The sequence below is a fragment of the Danio rerio genome, chromosome 7, assembly GCF_049306965.1.
Source record: "Danio rerio strain Tuebingen ecotype United States chromosome 7, GRCz12tu, whole genome shotgun sequence".
Classification (NCBI taxonomy): domain Eukaryota; kingdom Metazoa; phylum Chordata; class Actinopteri; order Cypriniformes; family Danionidae; genus Danio; species Danio rerio.
This window is the reverse complement of record NC_133182.1, coordinates 52,405,001-52,420,036: the sequence shown is the minus strand read 5'-3', so window position 1 is coordinate 52,420,036 and position 15,036 is coordinate 52,405,001. Positions and strand designations below refer to the sequence as shown.

Genomic DNA, 15,036 nt, shown 5'->3' with positions numbered 1-15,036 from the left:
TCTCCACATCAAAGTTCCACAAGGCGAAGGAGATCAAGATGCTCCAGGATTGGCCAGCCCAGTCACCAGACATGAACATCATTGAGCACATGTGGGGTAGGATGAAAGAGGAAGCATGGAAAACGAAACCAAAGAATATTGATGAACTCTGGGAGGCATGCAAGACTGCTTTCTTTGCTATTCCTGATGACTTCATCAATAAATTGTATAGATCCTTGCCTAACCGCATGGATGCAGTTCTTCAAGCTCATGGAAGTCATACAAGATATTAAATGTGGATCTCACAGCACCACTACTTAATTTGCTGACATATTATTGTATTTGCAGTAAATTTGTTTTTAAAAAAATTTAGATTTTCATACAGGCGACAGAACTTTTGTCTTGCCAAAATTTGACCTTTCTGTTTTGATTAAATAATAAATCTTGTTTCAGTGAAACTAATTTATTTCAGTGCATTAAACATAATTTGGGAGGGTTTTAGCTTTTCATATGAACTCTTCCTAACACCAATGGATTAAATAAAAGTCAGGTTAATAGCAGGTGTTTCTTCAAATTAGATAAGCGACAAGAATTTTGTCAGGGACTGTAGAGGCATATAATTTAATGCGGTACAGTAACGTGTAACTTGCTTGTTTCGGCTGTCTTCATTTTAAACGTTTCGTGATAATGCGATGGTTTGCAGTATCTGCTTGATTCCTGCTGAATCACGTTTCAGGCACACACAATCTAGCACACATGATCTAGGCAAACCATATATGGTTAATGATGGATCAATCTTCATTTTTTCTTGTTTAGCGACGACTAACTGCATAAGAGCATTATCGCCACCTGTTGAATTTCACAAATATGGCGATCGAGACTGCTCGTGCTAAGATCGCCATTCGTTAGACTGTGAACAGTTTAGGATTTCCCCCGTTTCAGTCATTATTTTATCATTATATCGTACGTAGAGTTGCTGAAGTTTGCCCTGCACACTTGCGTTTTTTTAGAAACGCCTTTAGTTTGGTGCGTCAACTTGAGAACGCACTCAAGTAATTGCTTCGTACTGTTTTTTATTTTTTATTTTTTTTACATTCTACAGGTGATTAAAAGACACAGACGTTTCGGCACAATGTCTTCCTCAGTGCGAATCATTATTATATTGTAACAATCATTTTAACATCTGTGCAGTTTTGGAACTCCAATTATGTCAATAAAAAGTATAGATAGACTGTCTAATTGTAGGATTAAGTAATAAACTAATTCAGGATTTTAATTTAACAGTTAATCTGTATTACTATATTTGTTGATACTATAATTATCACAAATAAGCAGTACTTTATGGTTGAAAAACGCTATATAACAATATAACAACAATATCTTATTTACTATAAATTACTATAGTATTTAACGTGGGAAATCATTAATAAAAAAATTATTATTATTAAAAGGTTATTAAAAGCAAATAAATACTATTCAATCACTGGAGTAAAATATTAATATAGTGTTTTACATTTATTAAATGTAAAAAGATTTGTAATAAATTTAAAGATGTATTATAGCCTAATATGTTTTTACTTGCTAATATTTCCTTCATTATAATGAATCCAGCGAGGCAGTGGCGCAGTAGGTAGTGCTGTCGCCTCACAGCAAGAAGGTCGCTGGTTCGAACCTCGGCTCAGTTGGCGTTTCTGTGTGGAGTTTGCTTGTTCTCCCTGCCTTTGCGTGGATTTCCTCCAGGTGCTCCGGTTTCCCCCACAGTCCAAAGACATGCGGTACAGGTGAATTGGGTAGGCTAAATTGTCCATAGTGTATGAGTCTAAGTGTGGATATTTCCCAGAAATGGGTTGCGGCTGGAAGGGCATCCGCTGCGTAAAAACTTGCTGGATAAGTTGGCGGTTCATTCCGCTGTGGCGACCCCAGATTAACAAAGGGAAAATGAATGAATGAATATAATGAATCCATTATATAAATGAAACCTGTTCAATTTAGAGTGTTTATACTGTATCTCTGAAAAATGTTTCAGCAAGCCCAGCAAACAAGTATCTGCTATACTGACTCTGTCAGATAATAATGACTGATCAGATAGAAAATGTTCATTCTATTATATTGAATGGCGATCGGAAACAATGTTCCCCATTCACCCGTCACGATTGCCATATTTGTGAAATAGTATACACTATTGTTTATTGTGTACAATATTTGTAGACAATATATAAAAATATATTGATGTTGATGTCCGAGAAGACATTAATAACATTAACCTCCGTCGTAACCATATATGGTTTGCCTATATCTTGTGTGCCTGAAACGTGTGTGGGTCTGCGGGTCTGCAGTTGGATATTATTGGCTGAACTGGGCGGATTGTGTGACGTTTGATTCGGGGGATGTTCTGGGGGCGGGGTTTGCGTGCTGTGATACAAGCTACTGGCCAGACAGCGGAAACGCGACATGATTTGCACCTCACTCCTCAAGCTCGGCCTGGCCCGGCCCAATAAATGCCCTGGCTCGCACTGTCCTGACAATGAAAATGCAGCTATTGAGATTGCTTACTTTATATTCAATTATTATTATGTTTTAAATTATGTATTTATTTTATTCAATAATTTTTTTTTCATTTATTAAATATAAGTTCATATATATATATATATATATATATATATATATATATATATATATATATATATATATATATATATATATATATATATATATTATTTTTATTTTATTTTATTTTTTTATGTATTTTTATTTAGATTTAAAAAAATAAAAATTAAATACATTTTAATAAATTAAATAATTTTAATAAATTAAAAACTTTTATTTGTTCATTCATTTAGTTATTTATGTATTTATTTATTTTGTATATTTAATAGGTCATAATAGGTTCAAAAATAACACTCTAGGCATTTTCTATAGCATTGATGCTCTATAAAGGATTGAGTAAAACGTTGGAGTAGAAAGACTGAAATAAGCATTTTCTTGTATAATGTGCTTAAAGTTTGTTCACCCAAAAGTCAAAATTGTCTTCATTAATTCACACTTTGAGTTTCCTTTGTCTGTTCTCAGCCTCTTCCAATAGAATGTTGGACCGGAAACCATTGACTTTTCTTTTTTTATCAGCTCATTGTCTTCAGGTATCCAACATTCTTCAAAATATCTTCTTCTTTTGTTGTTTGACAGAAAAAATAGAACTCCTTAATATTTTGAGTGCTTAAAGATGAATAAATAGTGAGTACGTTTTCATTTTTGGGTGACATATCACTTTAAAGTTAAAGTTAGTTATATAATATGTGTATAGGTCATTTTAGATAAATGTAATTCTAGAAAATACTTCACATATACTATTAATGTGTTTTAGACATTTTTATACTGCAAGTTAAAACGCGACTCTGGACTCAAGCCAAAGTTCTTCTGTTCTAGTTGTCCTTTTTTTCCTGACAGTTACAGCATTGAATAAGACTCTCAGTGAGGGGGAAATAAGGTGTCGCCGTACTTTTTTGTTTGATTCATTGTGCGTCGCAGTTGGGCGTCTGAGACCGGCAGCTTTGCTTTGCTCAGGCGGTGGAGCTGGTTGATCTGGCTTCAGGCCCACGCTGCATCAGTGCTGGACCAGCATCAGCAGAGGAAGCAGAAAGGAGGGTTGTTTTCCACAGGATCTCTGTGGTCTGCGCAAAACAATGCCTCTCCATTGATTCACTTTGCTCTTGTGGTCACAGATTTCTCCTGATATGCATTTTTCTTTTTTTGTCCCTTCATGGGGGTTTCCTTAAAGAGACAGTGCACATTAACACACTTTCAATCCCTTTTTTGTAGTTTGCGTCCTCAGTTTTCAATGGGTGGAGTGAGTGAGTGTGCGCTCAAGGAGACTCATTTCAATGAATCAAATACTTGTGTTAGCTCGGGCAAATGTGCAGCCTGAACTGAACTCTGCTTTAAGTTAATTATATTTTGGGTTCAGTACTTTTATTTTCTTTATCATTGAAAGATGCTTAATTAGTTTTTTTTTTTAAATTGACTGAAAATGCATTTATGATGTTACAAAATGTTTCAAAAAGGACTAAAAGAATCCAAACACACAGTTAAAGTCAGAATTATTAGCCCCCTAAATTTTCTTTTTAACGTAAAGAAGATTTTTTCAGCACATTTCTAAACATAATAGTTTTAATAACTAATTTCTAATCACTGATTTACTGATTTATTTCATCTTTGCCATGATGACAGTAAATAATATTTGACTAGATATTTTTTCAAGATACTTATATAAAGCTGTACTAGATTTTTCAGGACACTATTATTCATCTTAGGTTGCAATTGAAAGCCTAACTAGGTTGGGTTAGCAAGCTTGGGTTATTAGGTACAACAGTTGTTTGTTCTGTAGACCAGTGGTTCATTAAGTGGGCGTTGGGACCCCCTGGGGTGTCTCAGGCCAATAACAGGAGGTCGCTTGGTGATCAATAAATAAATTTGATTAAACTACTAGAATTACCATATTTTAACCATAAACCATAAGTGAAAAGCCATCAGCCTTTTAATTTTTTTCCTAGGATTGGTGTGTTTACGTTCGATTAACAACACCGCTATAGCGTCAGCTGCAGCAGATTGATTTTATAGCAGCAGGTTAATCTTTCTGACACCTTTATGGCAATCAAATAAACATTGAGGATGATCTCTGAGTGGCGTCCTCCAAAATTAAACTTGTGACTTATGACTTGTGCTGAAAACATTGTCTTCATCTTAAGGTGAGGTTAATATTAAATTAAACAAATTAATAAAGGACAATAAAAACGATATGGTTATTAGACTGTTGCACTGTTTTGTGTTGTCAATATGCTTTTGTTTATATAGGGCTATTGTTATGTGCGCAATATTTGTGAATTTGGGGGTCACTAGTCATTGACATTGTTATTTTAGGGGTCGTGGGGTGAAAAGTTTGGGAACCCCTCCTGTAGACACTTGGAAAAAAGAAGTTATACCCAAAGCGGCTAATAATATTGGCTTATGATATAGTTTATGAAAAACTGTTATCATTCTAGCCAAAATTAAACCGGTAGGACAAAATATTGTAAGAAAAGCTGTGAAAAATTCCATGCTCTGAAAACATAATTTGGGAAATATTTAAAAAATAAAAAAAATCACAGGAGGGCGAATAATTTTGACTTCAACTGTATGTTCATCAAATAATGCTTAATGAAATGTATCATGGTTTATGTTTATGAATCGTTTGTTAAATTGGCATATTCAAATGATTTTTGAAGGATTTTGTGACTAAAGACTAGATAATGGCTGCTATAAATTTACTTTTTCATTCTCAGGAATAATTTAAAATCCGACCGAGATTCCGAGATTTTTTTTTTTATGATTTTTTGAGATTAAAAATGACTTTTGAGAAATGATTTTGTAGTGGTAATTTCCAGTAATTTGAAGACAATTTTGCGATTAAAAAAAATAAAAAAAAATAAAATAATAATATATATATATATATATATATATATATATATATATATATATATATATATATATTAATAAAAAAAATTATATATACAGTATATATAGTCTGACACAACGACGATGACACATCATAAAAATAAAGCTTCTTTATTTTGATCTCTTGTCAAGACAAGAACTAAAACGGTAGGGATAACTTTTGATTGTATAACTCTTTATATATATATATATATATATATATATATATATATATATATATATACACACACACACATATATCCACAATCTTATTATTCTCCAATTTAACTCACCGGAGAATCTGACATGTACCTCACTCAGGACTTGCGTTAGGGCTTCCCCTACTGTAATACACCAAAAAAATGTATTGCTGTAAAACTCGTCAATGGCAGGGAAGCGTTTTCTCTGGTTACCTGCAGGGAAAGAGTTAAACGACATCCTTTATTGATTTGACGCACACTATAATACCAGCCATACATGTAAAACACAAATAATGTCCTTCAATTTGGTCTTCATCTTTGTAAGCATCCAGCAGCTGTCATCCTTGAATCACTCTCCATCATTGTAAAGCCTGGTTTATACTCGACGCGTCCGCTACTTCGCTTGATTGTATGCGGCGAATGTGACGTCATCACGGAGTTTGTGTAGGTTTGCTTTGGGTGCGCGTCACATGATTTCAATCGGCGGAGCAAATGCTTTGTTTTTTTTTATACTTGAGCGAACAGTGCACATGGTGCAACATTTGATTTGGGTTGAATATGAATCACTTTGAAGAGATTTTGTCTGAAACAGGGTGACTGTACAGACATCTTTATAATCCCTGATCATAGAGATAACCAGATGACCAATAATTCCTGGCTAGAAATTGCAACAGCCGTGGGAAAGGAGGAAAGTTTTTGTTAAAAGGTTTGGGAAACCTGAGGGATACGTTTGTTAAAGCCAAAAAGGCCCTGACAAAAGTAGAGCGACTAGGTACACAATTACAGAAATATGTTTTTCCACCAGTCATGGGTTTTACACTGATGTATACATTACAATTTTGAATTTAAAACAATTTAATATCAAAACTATAATTAAGGAACTAATCATTTCTTTGATAACTGGAAAGGAATATTTGAACCTATCAGTTTACATATACTGATGCCCTGTTTTTATAGGCTTTATTGGTGATAATGGTCAGGAATGTTGGATCATTATTTTCTTTTTAGCATAAGTATAGGACAGAAACTAGTCAGAGAGTAATGTGTGAATTGTGAAGCGGGCTAAATCTAAAATAAACTTTAATAGGTAAAACTGTTCGAGATATGAACAAAAGCAAGTGATGCGTCAAAGTTTGATTTTGAAAAAAATCTTGAATGGTTATAAAATCTTTATAATTATTAAAACAATTAATAAAAACATTAAATATATTTAGTTTAAAAATATTGAACGATATTAATGATATGATGTTGTTCCTGAAACTTTCTACTTCTCTGTTTATTCGTCTGACTTTACGGTCAGTTTATTTTGACCACCCCCTGTCGTTTTAAAAAATATCACAATGATGAACGCGGCGAATATAAAAGCCTTGTCCATTCTGGGAGGTGCGCGCGCACTCAGCGGAGGTGTGCAATGGGGAAAGTATAAATCCAGCTTAAGCTGCTTGCTTTTCTGTCTGTTCCATTGCTCTGATTTGTTTGCTCAAACTTTCTTTTGCAGTCTAAAGCATATTAAACGCACAAAACGGCCAATTCGCACCACAGGATGGCCAATCCAATATTGACTTCAAATGTAAATCCCTTGTGCCTGTAAATTCGCGTCTGCTTACTGTACCCCCACCCCCCTTTCCATGTAATGTAATGATTGTGAAGACGCAGGAGAGACGTCATTTTATGAGAGACACTCAAATACATCACATGTCCCGCGTATGCAACTGCGTGTATTAATTGCAAACTGTAATTAATATAATTTGATTATATGGTTTTGAATTAGATGTTTTATGAGATTGTTTGCTTTTTTTCAATTATTTTGTGTTTAATTAAGAATTTTGCAGGTTTGCAAAAATGTGCAACTTTTTGTTGATTTTGCGTTGAATTCAGCGATCGCAGAATCACAAAAAAACTAAGGGCTCTGCTAAATGTATCAAAGCTATATTATAATAAAAAGTATTTACAATATTACTGTTTTACAGTATTTTTGATCAGATGAATGCAGACTTTATTTAATTTGATATTTCTTTAATATTTAAATGTTTTGTGTGGTATTGTATAAAATGAAGAAGAGCTAGCTGTTTATTTTTCACTCTCAGCCTAGAAGAGGGAAGGTTCTTTGTGTAAGATCATGCACAGTACATATTAACTGGTCTCTTTCTCTGTGTGTTTTTGGTGCTACAGCCAGCATGAATGAAGCAGAGGTGGACAGTTCTGGAGATGGTAAGTGTCTCTTGTCATCCTTGCCAACTCTCTATCAAGTGTTCAAACCACAAAAAAAAAAAGATTCACCCCTTTAATGACAGCATCAGCTCTCACAGTGTGACATATCTCTCACACTTGACTGTGGTTTGGTAGATGCTGGAATAGTTGCTTTCCACTGCTGGCAGTCTAACTAGGCTAGCATGTCTCCTTTATACAGTAGTCAGCACAGTACAGTAGTTGACATTGATCATCTCTCTTGCTAAAATTTATTCTAAAACTAGGACAATTTGGAAAACAATATTTTTGATCCACTTCAAATGTTGACTCCTGTAGTTTACCTTAAAGGGTCAGAAAACAACAAAACACATTTTTTGAGCTGTCGTATATGTGTCCCACACTGCTAAAAACACTATTAGGACACCTATATTTCACTAAAAAGTGTAAATTGGTTGTTTTTGCGTTATTTCAAGCAAATTCGTACTTCCTGTTTGAAACGAATTTTTGAAGCTGCGTCACGACCATGAGATAATAGCCTGTATTCCAGTGTGCAGACTGGACGTCTGTGCCAGAGTGTGTCTTATTACGTCTTACAGTGTAATGCATTAATGCATCCAATCAGTGCGCTCTATTGTGCAACTTCATTAATATTCATTACTGTCACAGTGTTTAGACGACAGAGACGCCACGTTGTATTGGCAAAACAAGCGTGAAGTGTTGCTTTTATAGTTTGCTGCAGTTAAGTTTCGTTTTCATTTTCTCTCTGTGAGAGCTCAGCTGGAGTCACGTGTGGATTAACAGTGTATGCGACGCTCGACAACAATAACTTATGAGAGGGTTTTATGGCCCTTTAAGATAATGCAGCGGTTCTTGAAGTAGGGGCTGAAACTCCCTGGGGGATTACAACAGTGTGTGTGTTTGTTGTCTTACACAAAGCAAATAAATTTGATTAAACTATAAATAGTACTGTATTTACCCATATCCTACAAAGGATTTTTAAAAATAGTACAAAAAAATAAAACAACATCAAAATGCAAATAAATAATCATCATCCCTTCATTTTGTATTTTTCACTGGTTTGATTATGTTGGTTAGATTAACATTTAGATTACGTTTGTTAGATTAGCATTAGTTGCAGAAGATACATATTTTTTCAGCACTATTATAAAACTCACATGTATGACTCACATACATTGTAAATATATGCATATCATAACCAAACATGGAGGAAACCAATAATGTATATGTTGTATTGCAAACATTCCAAACATCGTATTAGTCCTTATTATTTGAAATGAAACAACATAATAAATTACTGTAGATAGATATATGGTAAGACTGTTGCACTTTTTATGTCAATATGCCCTTGTTAATATGGGTCTATTGCTGTGTATATTTAACGTGTATATTTATACCACCTCAGATGATAGTGGGGGTCGCAAGTCCCTGGCATTGTTATTTTGGGGCTTGTGGGCTGAAAAGTTTTGGGCACACCTGAGATAATGTCATGATTTGGTATATCCAAATTTATTTTAAAGCTTTCAAACAAACATGAATTAAATGCTTTCACATAGTACAAACTGAAAAAAACTCATGTAATTCGCACAAACACACTTCTAATTCCATCTATGCAATGGTCGTTCCCACACACTCACCTTCAACTCTACATATTGTGGGTTTTACATAACAAGGTAACATTCAGTGCAACAAGTGTTTGTTTAGACTGCTACACAACTGTCTTTAGATTGAAAACCGCAGGAAACTCTTCTGTTCCTTTTTTCCCCATGTCCTACACTTGCTTGCTCAGACAAAGAGTACAGGGCTCCAACCTGCACATAACAGTTACTAACAGCAAACAAAGTGAAACTGTATCTGTACCACAATAAAACAGCGGTAACATTTTGAAAACACTTCGATTTTAATTCCTGCGTCTAAGAAATGACTGCGTGTGCATCTGAACTTTCATACAAACTCCTGCATCTATGAAATAATTAGATGTGCATATGAACCCCTATGGACACCTTCATCTATAAAATGATTGCTCATATATGTGAACTTATATCTCCTGCGTCTATGAAATGATCATACATGCATACAAACTCTTTGTTTACATAAATCCATAAAACACTTCTTCAGTCATACAGACAATGTGCTTGAAGCTGTGAAACATTTGTGCATATATACACCTATTAAACAGCCATGAGATCTCATAATGAACTTCAAACTACCTGTAAAAAAAAACTACTGCTAATGTCATGCTTTTGATCAACTAGGTTTTCCAATGTTTAATCAATTGAATTCATACTTGAACTGATTTCATAAAATCAACTCAAGTCTGAAAAGAAAGAGAAATAATGTCATCTCAGATATGGTGCTGGGCACTGTAAGCAGGATTGAAATCAGTTCATGTTTATTTCTGTAGCGCTTTTACAATTGTGTCAAAGCAGCTTAACATAGAAGTTCTAGTAAAATACAGTGTAATAAAGTTCACGGCCCTTTGGCCGCCGGGAAGAAGGAGGCGGAGAACCGACGGAGTTTTTAAATAATTTATTAATAACAGTGACGGCAGCTCCTCACGGAGGCTGCCGTCTAAACCAAAACAAACGGACGGCAGCTCCTCACGGAGACTGCCGTCAAACTGAAAGCAAAAGTAAAATGCCCGGTCCTCTCTCGGCTACCTCTGCCATTGTTCCTCCTTTTATTGTCCAGAGCTCCTTCCGTGGGATCCGCGGCAGGTGCACACCGCAGGTGTATTCACTTACCCGGTGGCCTTACTCCGTTCCCAAGGCTCTCGGCCACGCCCCCTCGCCACATACAGATTTCAGAGTTGAAGTTTAGTTCAGTTCATCATGGTTTAATTTTCACTGCTGAAAGCCCAAACACTAGAGCAAATCCATCAATGCGCAGCTCCACAAGGCCCAAACCAAGCAAGCCAGTGGGGACAGTGGCGAGGAACAAACTTCACCAATTGATGAAAGTGAAGGGGGAAAAAATGCACCAAGATGCACCAGTCACAACAGACTGTGCAGTGTGACCAATCAGAATAGGTTGACTTTTTAAAGAATGACTCTTTAATTTAATCAGACAAATTGTTTGAGACTCTTTGAAAAGATAAGGTAACTTTAGATTAGAGCTGAGCAATATATCGTTTGAGCATTGATATCACAATGTGTGTATCTGCAATAGTCTCATCGCAAAATTTTACTTTACTTTGAATGCATGTAAAGCTTTTTTGGGAGACCTCCGAAACACAATGAGGGACATTTTAAATGGTTAAAGAAGAGTTCTTTATGATGTCTGTTGAAGAAAGTTATCTCTTAGTGACTTAGTGTGAATAGACGCAAAGCAATGGATGACTATGGGCATTTCTTTTATGTATTTATTTACAGTTTTTTTTTCCTTTGCAGTGTTCTCATTTCCTGCTGTCCCTAATGAGGAAAATCTGCTTGGTGTGAATAAGCCAATGCCCAAACAACTATGGGAAGCCAAAAAGGTTGGTGCATGGGTACTTTGATTAATTGCAAAAAAAAGTAGTATTGATTCAGTATCTGTAGTAAAGAGCAGCGAGTTCAGGCAGCATAGCTGCACCTGGAAGTCAGAAGATGCAAAAATGAGTCATTTTTGTCATTATTATGAGTTTTTACATTAAACAAACGTATGTTTTAATATATATTCATAACCACGTTCATGTTTTACCATCATGCTTTTAAAAAAAAAAACGCTAAAATAAAAAACGCTAACTTTCGCTTTCTATAATCCATAATAATAACTCCCATACAGCAGTCCCACAACATTCTGACACTGGAATACCCTTTCAGAAAAGTCTAGTGGCTGGGAATGACCTTTTTATTGTGTCTGGTATAATGTTAATGCTGTATTCGTGTGTTTACATCGATGAATATGGCCACGGTGTAAATGCACAGTACAGTTACGATCTTATTGCCACATTAAATCGTTATGATAACATAATATATGCCTTCAGTGATTTCCTGACGATAAAAACAAAAAAAATAGCACAACTGCAGGAGTCGCGATCGTTTGACCTCATATAAAGCAAGAGCTCACAATGAAATATGATGTGCAGGTGCTGTAGTGAGGTCCCATTTCTTAGGGGTAAATTTTGAAGCTCTTCTCCTTCACACTCTGTTTGAAGGGCCAAGGGGAAGGGGTACAAAAATAGAATTGGGTTTGTTTTCTAAATAAAAATCTAAATATTGTGTGTCCTAACTAGATGAATGTAATAAAATCCCAGTGTCAAAGGGTTAATCTGTCCTTTCAAGATGGGAGACCATTACGAGATGCAACAAAGATAAATCTATTTCTCAGCCAATCACAATAGCATATTAATAGGCGATCTAATTCCAAGCAAACGGTACTCACAATTCAATCATAAATGTTTGATCAGTATCGCATTATTATAAGTACATACTGAGACCATTTTTTTTTCACATATTTCACAGAACTGGCTAACTAGATTTTTTTGTTATTATTATTTATTTTAGAAAAAATGGGTTATGGTATAACATTATTGTATACTTTGCTCAGGTACTGTATTGAAAATTAGCTTTCACTCTTTCTCCTATTTATCAAAAAAAGGTTTATCTTGCTTTAATTGACCTCTATTTCATGTTAAGTGTGTTCAGTGTTGTGCTGTGTTATAAAGTTGCCATATTAACAAGTACATTAAACACAATTAATCTCTAACCATTTTTAACATTGGTTTGGTCAGGTATTTAAAGATCAAAAAGAAGCAAAAAGTCAAAAAATAATCTAATCTATCTAAAAATCGATTATGACTCATATTGAAGTAAAACAACTTCTTAAGTAACTTCTCAAAACAAAAAAGGGCTCTGAAACTGCGTTTTGATTATGCAGTTTTCCAACAACAATGGGAAATTGTTGGATTTTCCTCATTTGCCAATATTTGAACAGGCTACTGAAGGGAATTTTTTTAGCTCTTTCATTGGTCTACACATCATTAGAGCAGAGATGTCATTTTAAAGGGAAGGCAGTGTTATTTTTTTTTAAATCCACTTTTTAATTGTGAAGTCACGCGAAGCGGCTTCTGTGTTTTAAGAAATTGTATGGGGAGACTCAACAAATAGTAACAAATAATAAGCATTTGCAAAGCGATGTAATACTTTCTAAAATCCAGATCACTCTATATATATATATATAAATCTGGAAGCTTTAACAACTTGTATCGAAATAAATATGGTGACATTTAATATGGAAAATAATTATTCAGCCCTATCATAAACAAATATTTTCTCAATTCGAATAAGTAGCAGCTTGGACCCGAAAACAAGCGAACAGCATGTTGTTGTTGTTGTTGTTAATTATTAGTTTTTTGTTTGTTATTTTTGACAAACAAATGTCATTCTTGAATACATAATTTATAAAAACCCCTCAACACTTCATAAGCAAACAACAATTCTAAGTTTTCAGAGTGACTCTAGCATATTTGTGCTGTTTACAGATAAGCTAATATTAATTTGAATATGATGCCATTTTAATTTCCAGAAGGCGCAGCTGATTCTTGGTTGCTGAATGTATCATCAGTGATTGTGGTCATTTATGTAATACACATGTTGCCTGGTTGCAGGTGCAGTCTCTGTCCTCCCGGCCAAAGTCCTGTGAAGTGCCTGGAATCAAGTAAGTGAGAGGAAACATTGTTGGTTGCATACTAGCCATTTACATTCAGAACTAATCCATCTCCTTTTTTTCTTCAGTATATTCCCCTCTCCAGAGCAGAACGCGGGTCTGTCCCACTACCAGGGCACGTTAAACACTGGCGGGTCTCTTCCTGACCTCAGTAACCTGCACTTCCCCTCTCCTCTGCCCACTCCGCTGGACCCCGACGAGGCTGGGTATCCCAATCTGAGCGGAGGCAGCAGCACCGGCAACCTGCCCGCGGCCATGATGCATCTGGGCATCGGAAACTCACAAGGTCAGCGGGTGCACGGCATTAAACGGGCACATAAATACTCGCGCTGCTTTTCACACATGCGTAATCGAATTCACGCACAGTCTGAAGATCAAAAGAGCTTTTTGTTTGTGACCAAATGGTTATTCAAGGAGACTGGTTTGCTGTTAAAGCATCTCCTGGCTTCAGACGGGCCTGGCTGAACACTTCGCTCTTTGTTTAACGGCACACTGTAGGCTTACACTGTAGGCGCTTTCTGGCGAATGAATGCCATGTGTTTTCTAAAGGACCACATCCATGCAGAAGACCGCAGCTCTCTCTCTCTCGCTCTCTTTCTCTCTTCCCCCCTTGTTTTAAAAATCCATCCGCCATCTGATCGCTCTCTTTGACTCGCATTCTCTTGAGCTTTATTCTTTCCATTCGCTCCCATGTCTGGGAACGGGGTGTGCTGGGATGTTTTCGCTGCCCGTTTGGGCTGTGCCGCTCATCCATTGGCTGATCCATTCAGAGACACAGTCGACCTTTAACCCCTGAATTGGCTGCTCATAAACGGCTCTTTTCTCTGCGCCTCTCGCTGCTCCAGTAACCTGCAGACAATCGCTCAGTGTCTTTTCTGAGGAGTGGATGTCAGGACAGGAGAGCGGTGACTCGTAAAGCCATTATTGGTTTATCTCGGTTTCATTAAGGAAGAACTTTTGACCTCTGAACCTGATTATGTCATGTTTGTTGTCTCCTCAGGGCTGTCGTCCTCACTGAGCAACCCTTCCATCCAAGCGTCCCTCACCAACTCTCAGCTGCACTCGTCTCTCAGTAACCCCTCACTCCACTCGTCCCTGCGCCTCTCCTCGATGTCCAACCCTCCTCCAACGGGCATGGCGAGTTCACCCAGAAGGCGGCCGGCCCCCATTAGTCCCCTGACGCTCTCTCCAGGGGGAGATCAGAGGAGAAGCCTGAGCAAACAGCTCTCGCCGACAATGTCGCCCTCTCTGTCTCCAATCACACAGGTGAGAAAGTGCTCGTTAAACTGCCTCCTCCAGCATCCCGCATCCAGTGCTAGGACCCCCTTGCTCCATTCTCACAACAGAGCAGCTGCTTGTATTAAAATACCTACTGCATCTTGTATAATTAGACTGTTATTATCACTGGTGCATTAGGAAATCTGTTATCATTATGCACTAGTTTTTTTTTTGCTGCACATGGCAAATGCTTAAAGGCAAACCATTAGGCGTCTTGTGGTACTGCTCTTACTATTGAAGTGCTCAGCACAGATCAATT

The 15,036-nt window shown here is 36.4% G+C and overlaps 1 protein-coding gene across 10 annotated transcripts in view; it reads left to right on the top strand.

The window, feature by feature from the left end:
* The window catches only part of crtc3 (CREB regulated transcription coactivator 3), an 89,888-nt gene that overhangs the window by 55,104 nt on the left and 19,748 nt on the right, over positions 1-15,036 (top strand). For all 10 annotated transcript variants that reach the window (XM_073907312.1, XM_021477955.3, XM_005166492.6 and 7 more), the window contains 5 exons: positions 7,818-7,856; positions 11,243-11,328; positions 13,441-13,490; positions 13,568-13,785; positions 14,500-14,765. In XM_073907312.1, coding sequence (XP_073763413.1) covers positions 7,818-7,856; positions 11,243-11,328; positions 13,441-13,490; positions 13,568-13,785; positions 14,500-14,765 — 659 coding nt within the window. The remainder of the gene's footprint in view (positions 1-7,817; positions 7,857-11,242; positions 11,329-13,440; positions 13,491-13,567; positions 13,786-14,499; positions 14,766-15,036) is intronic.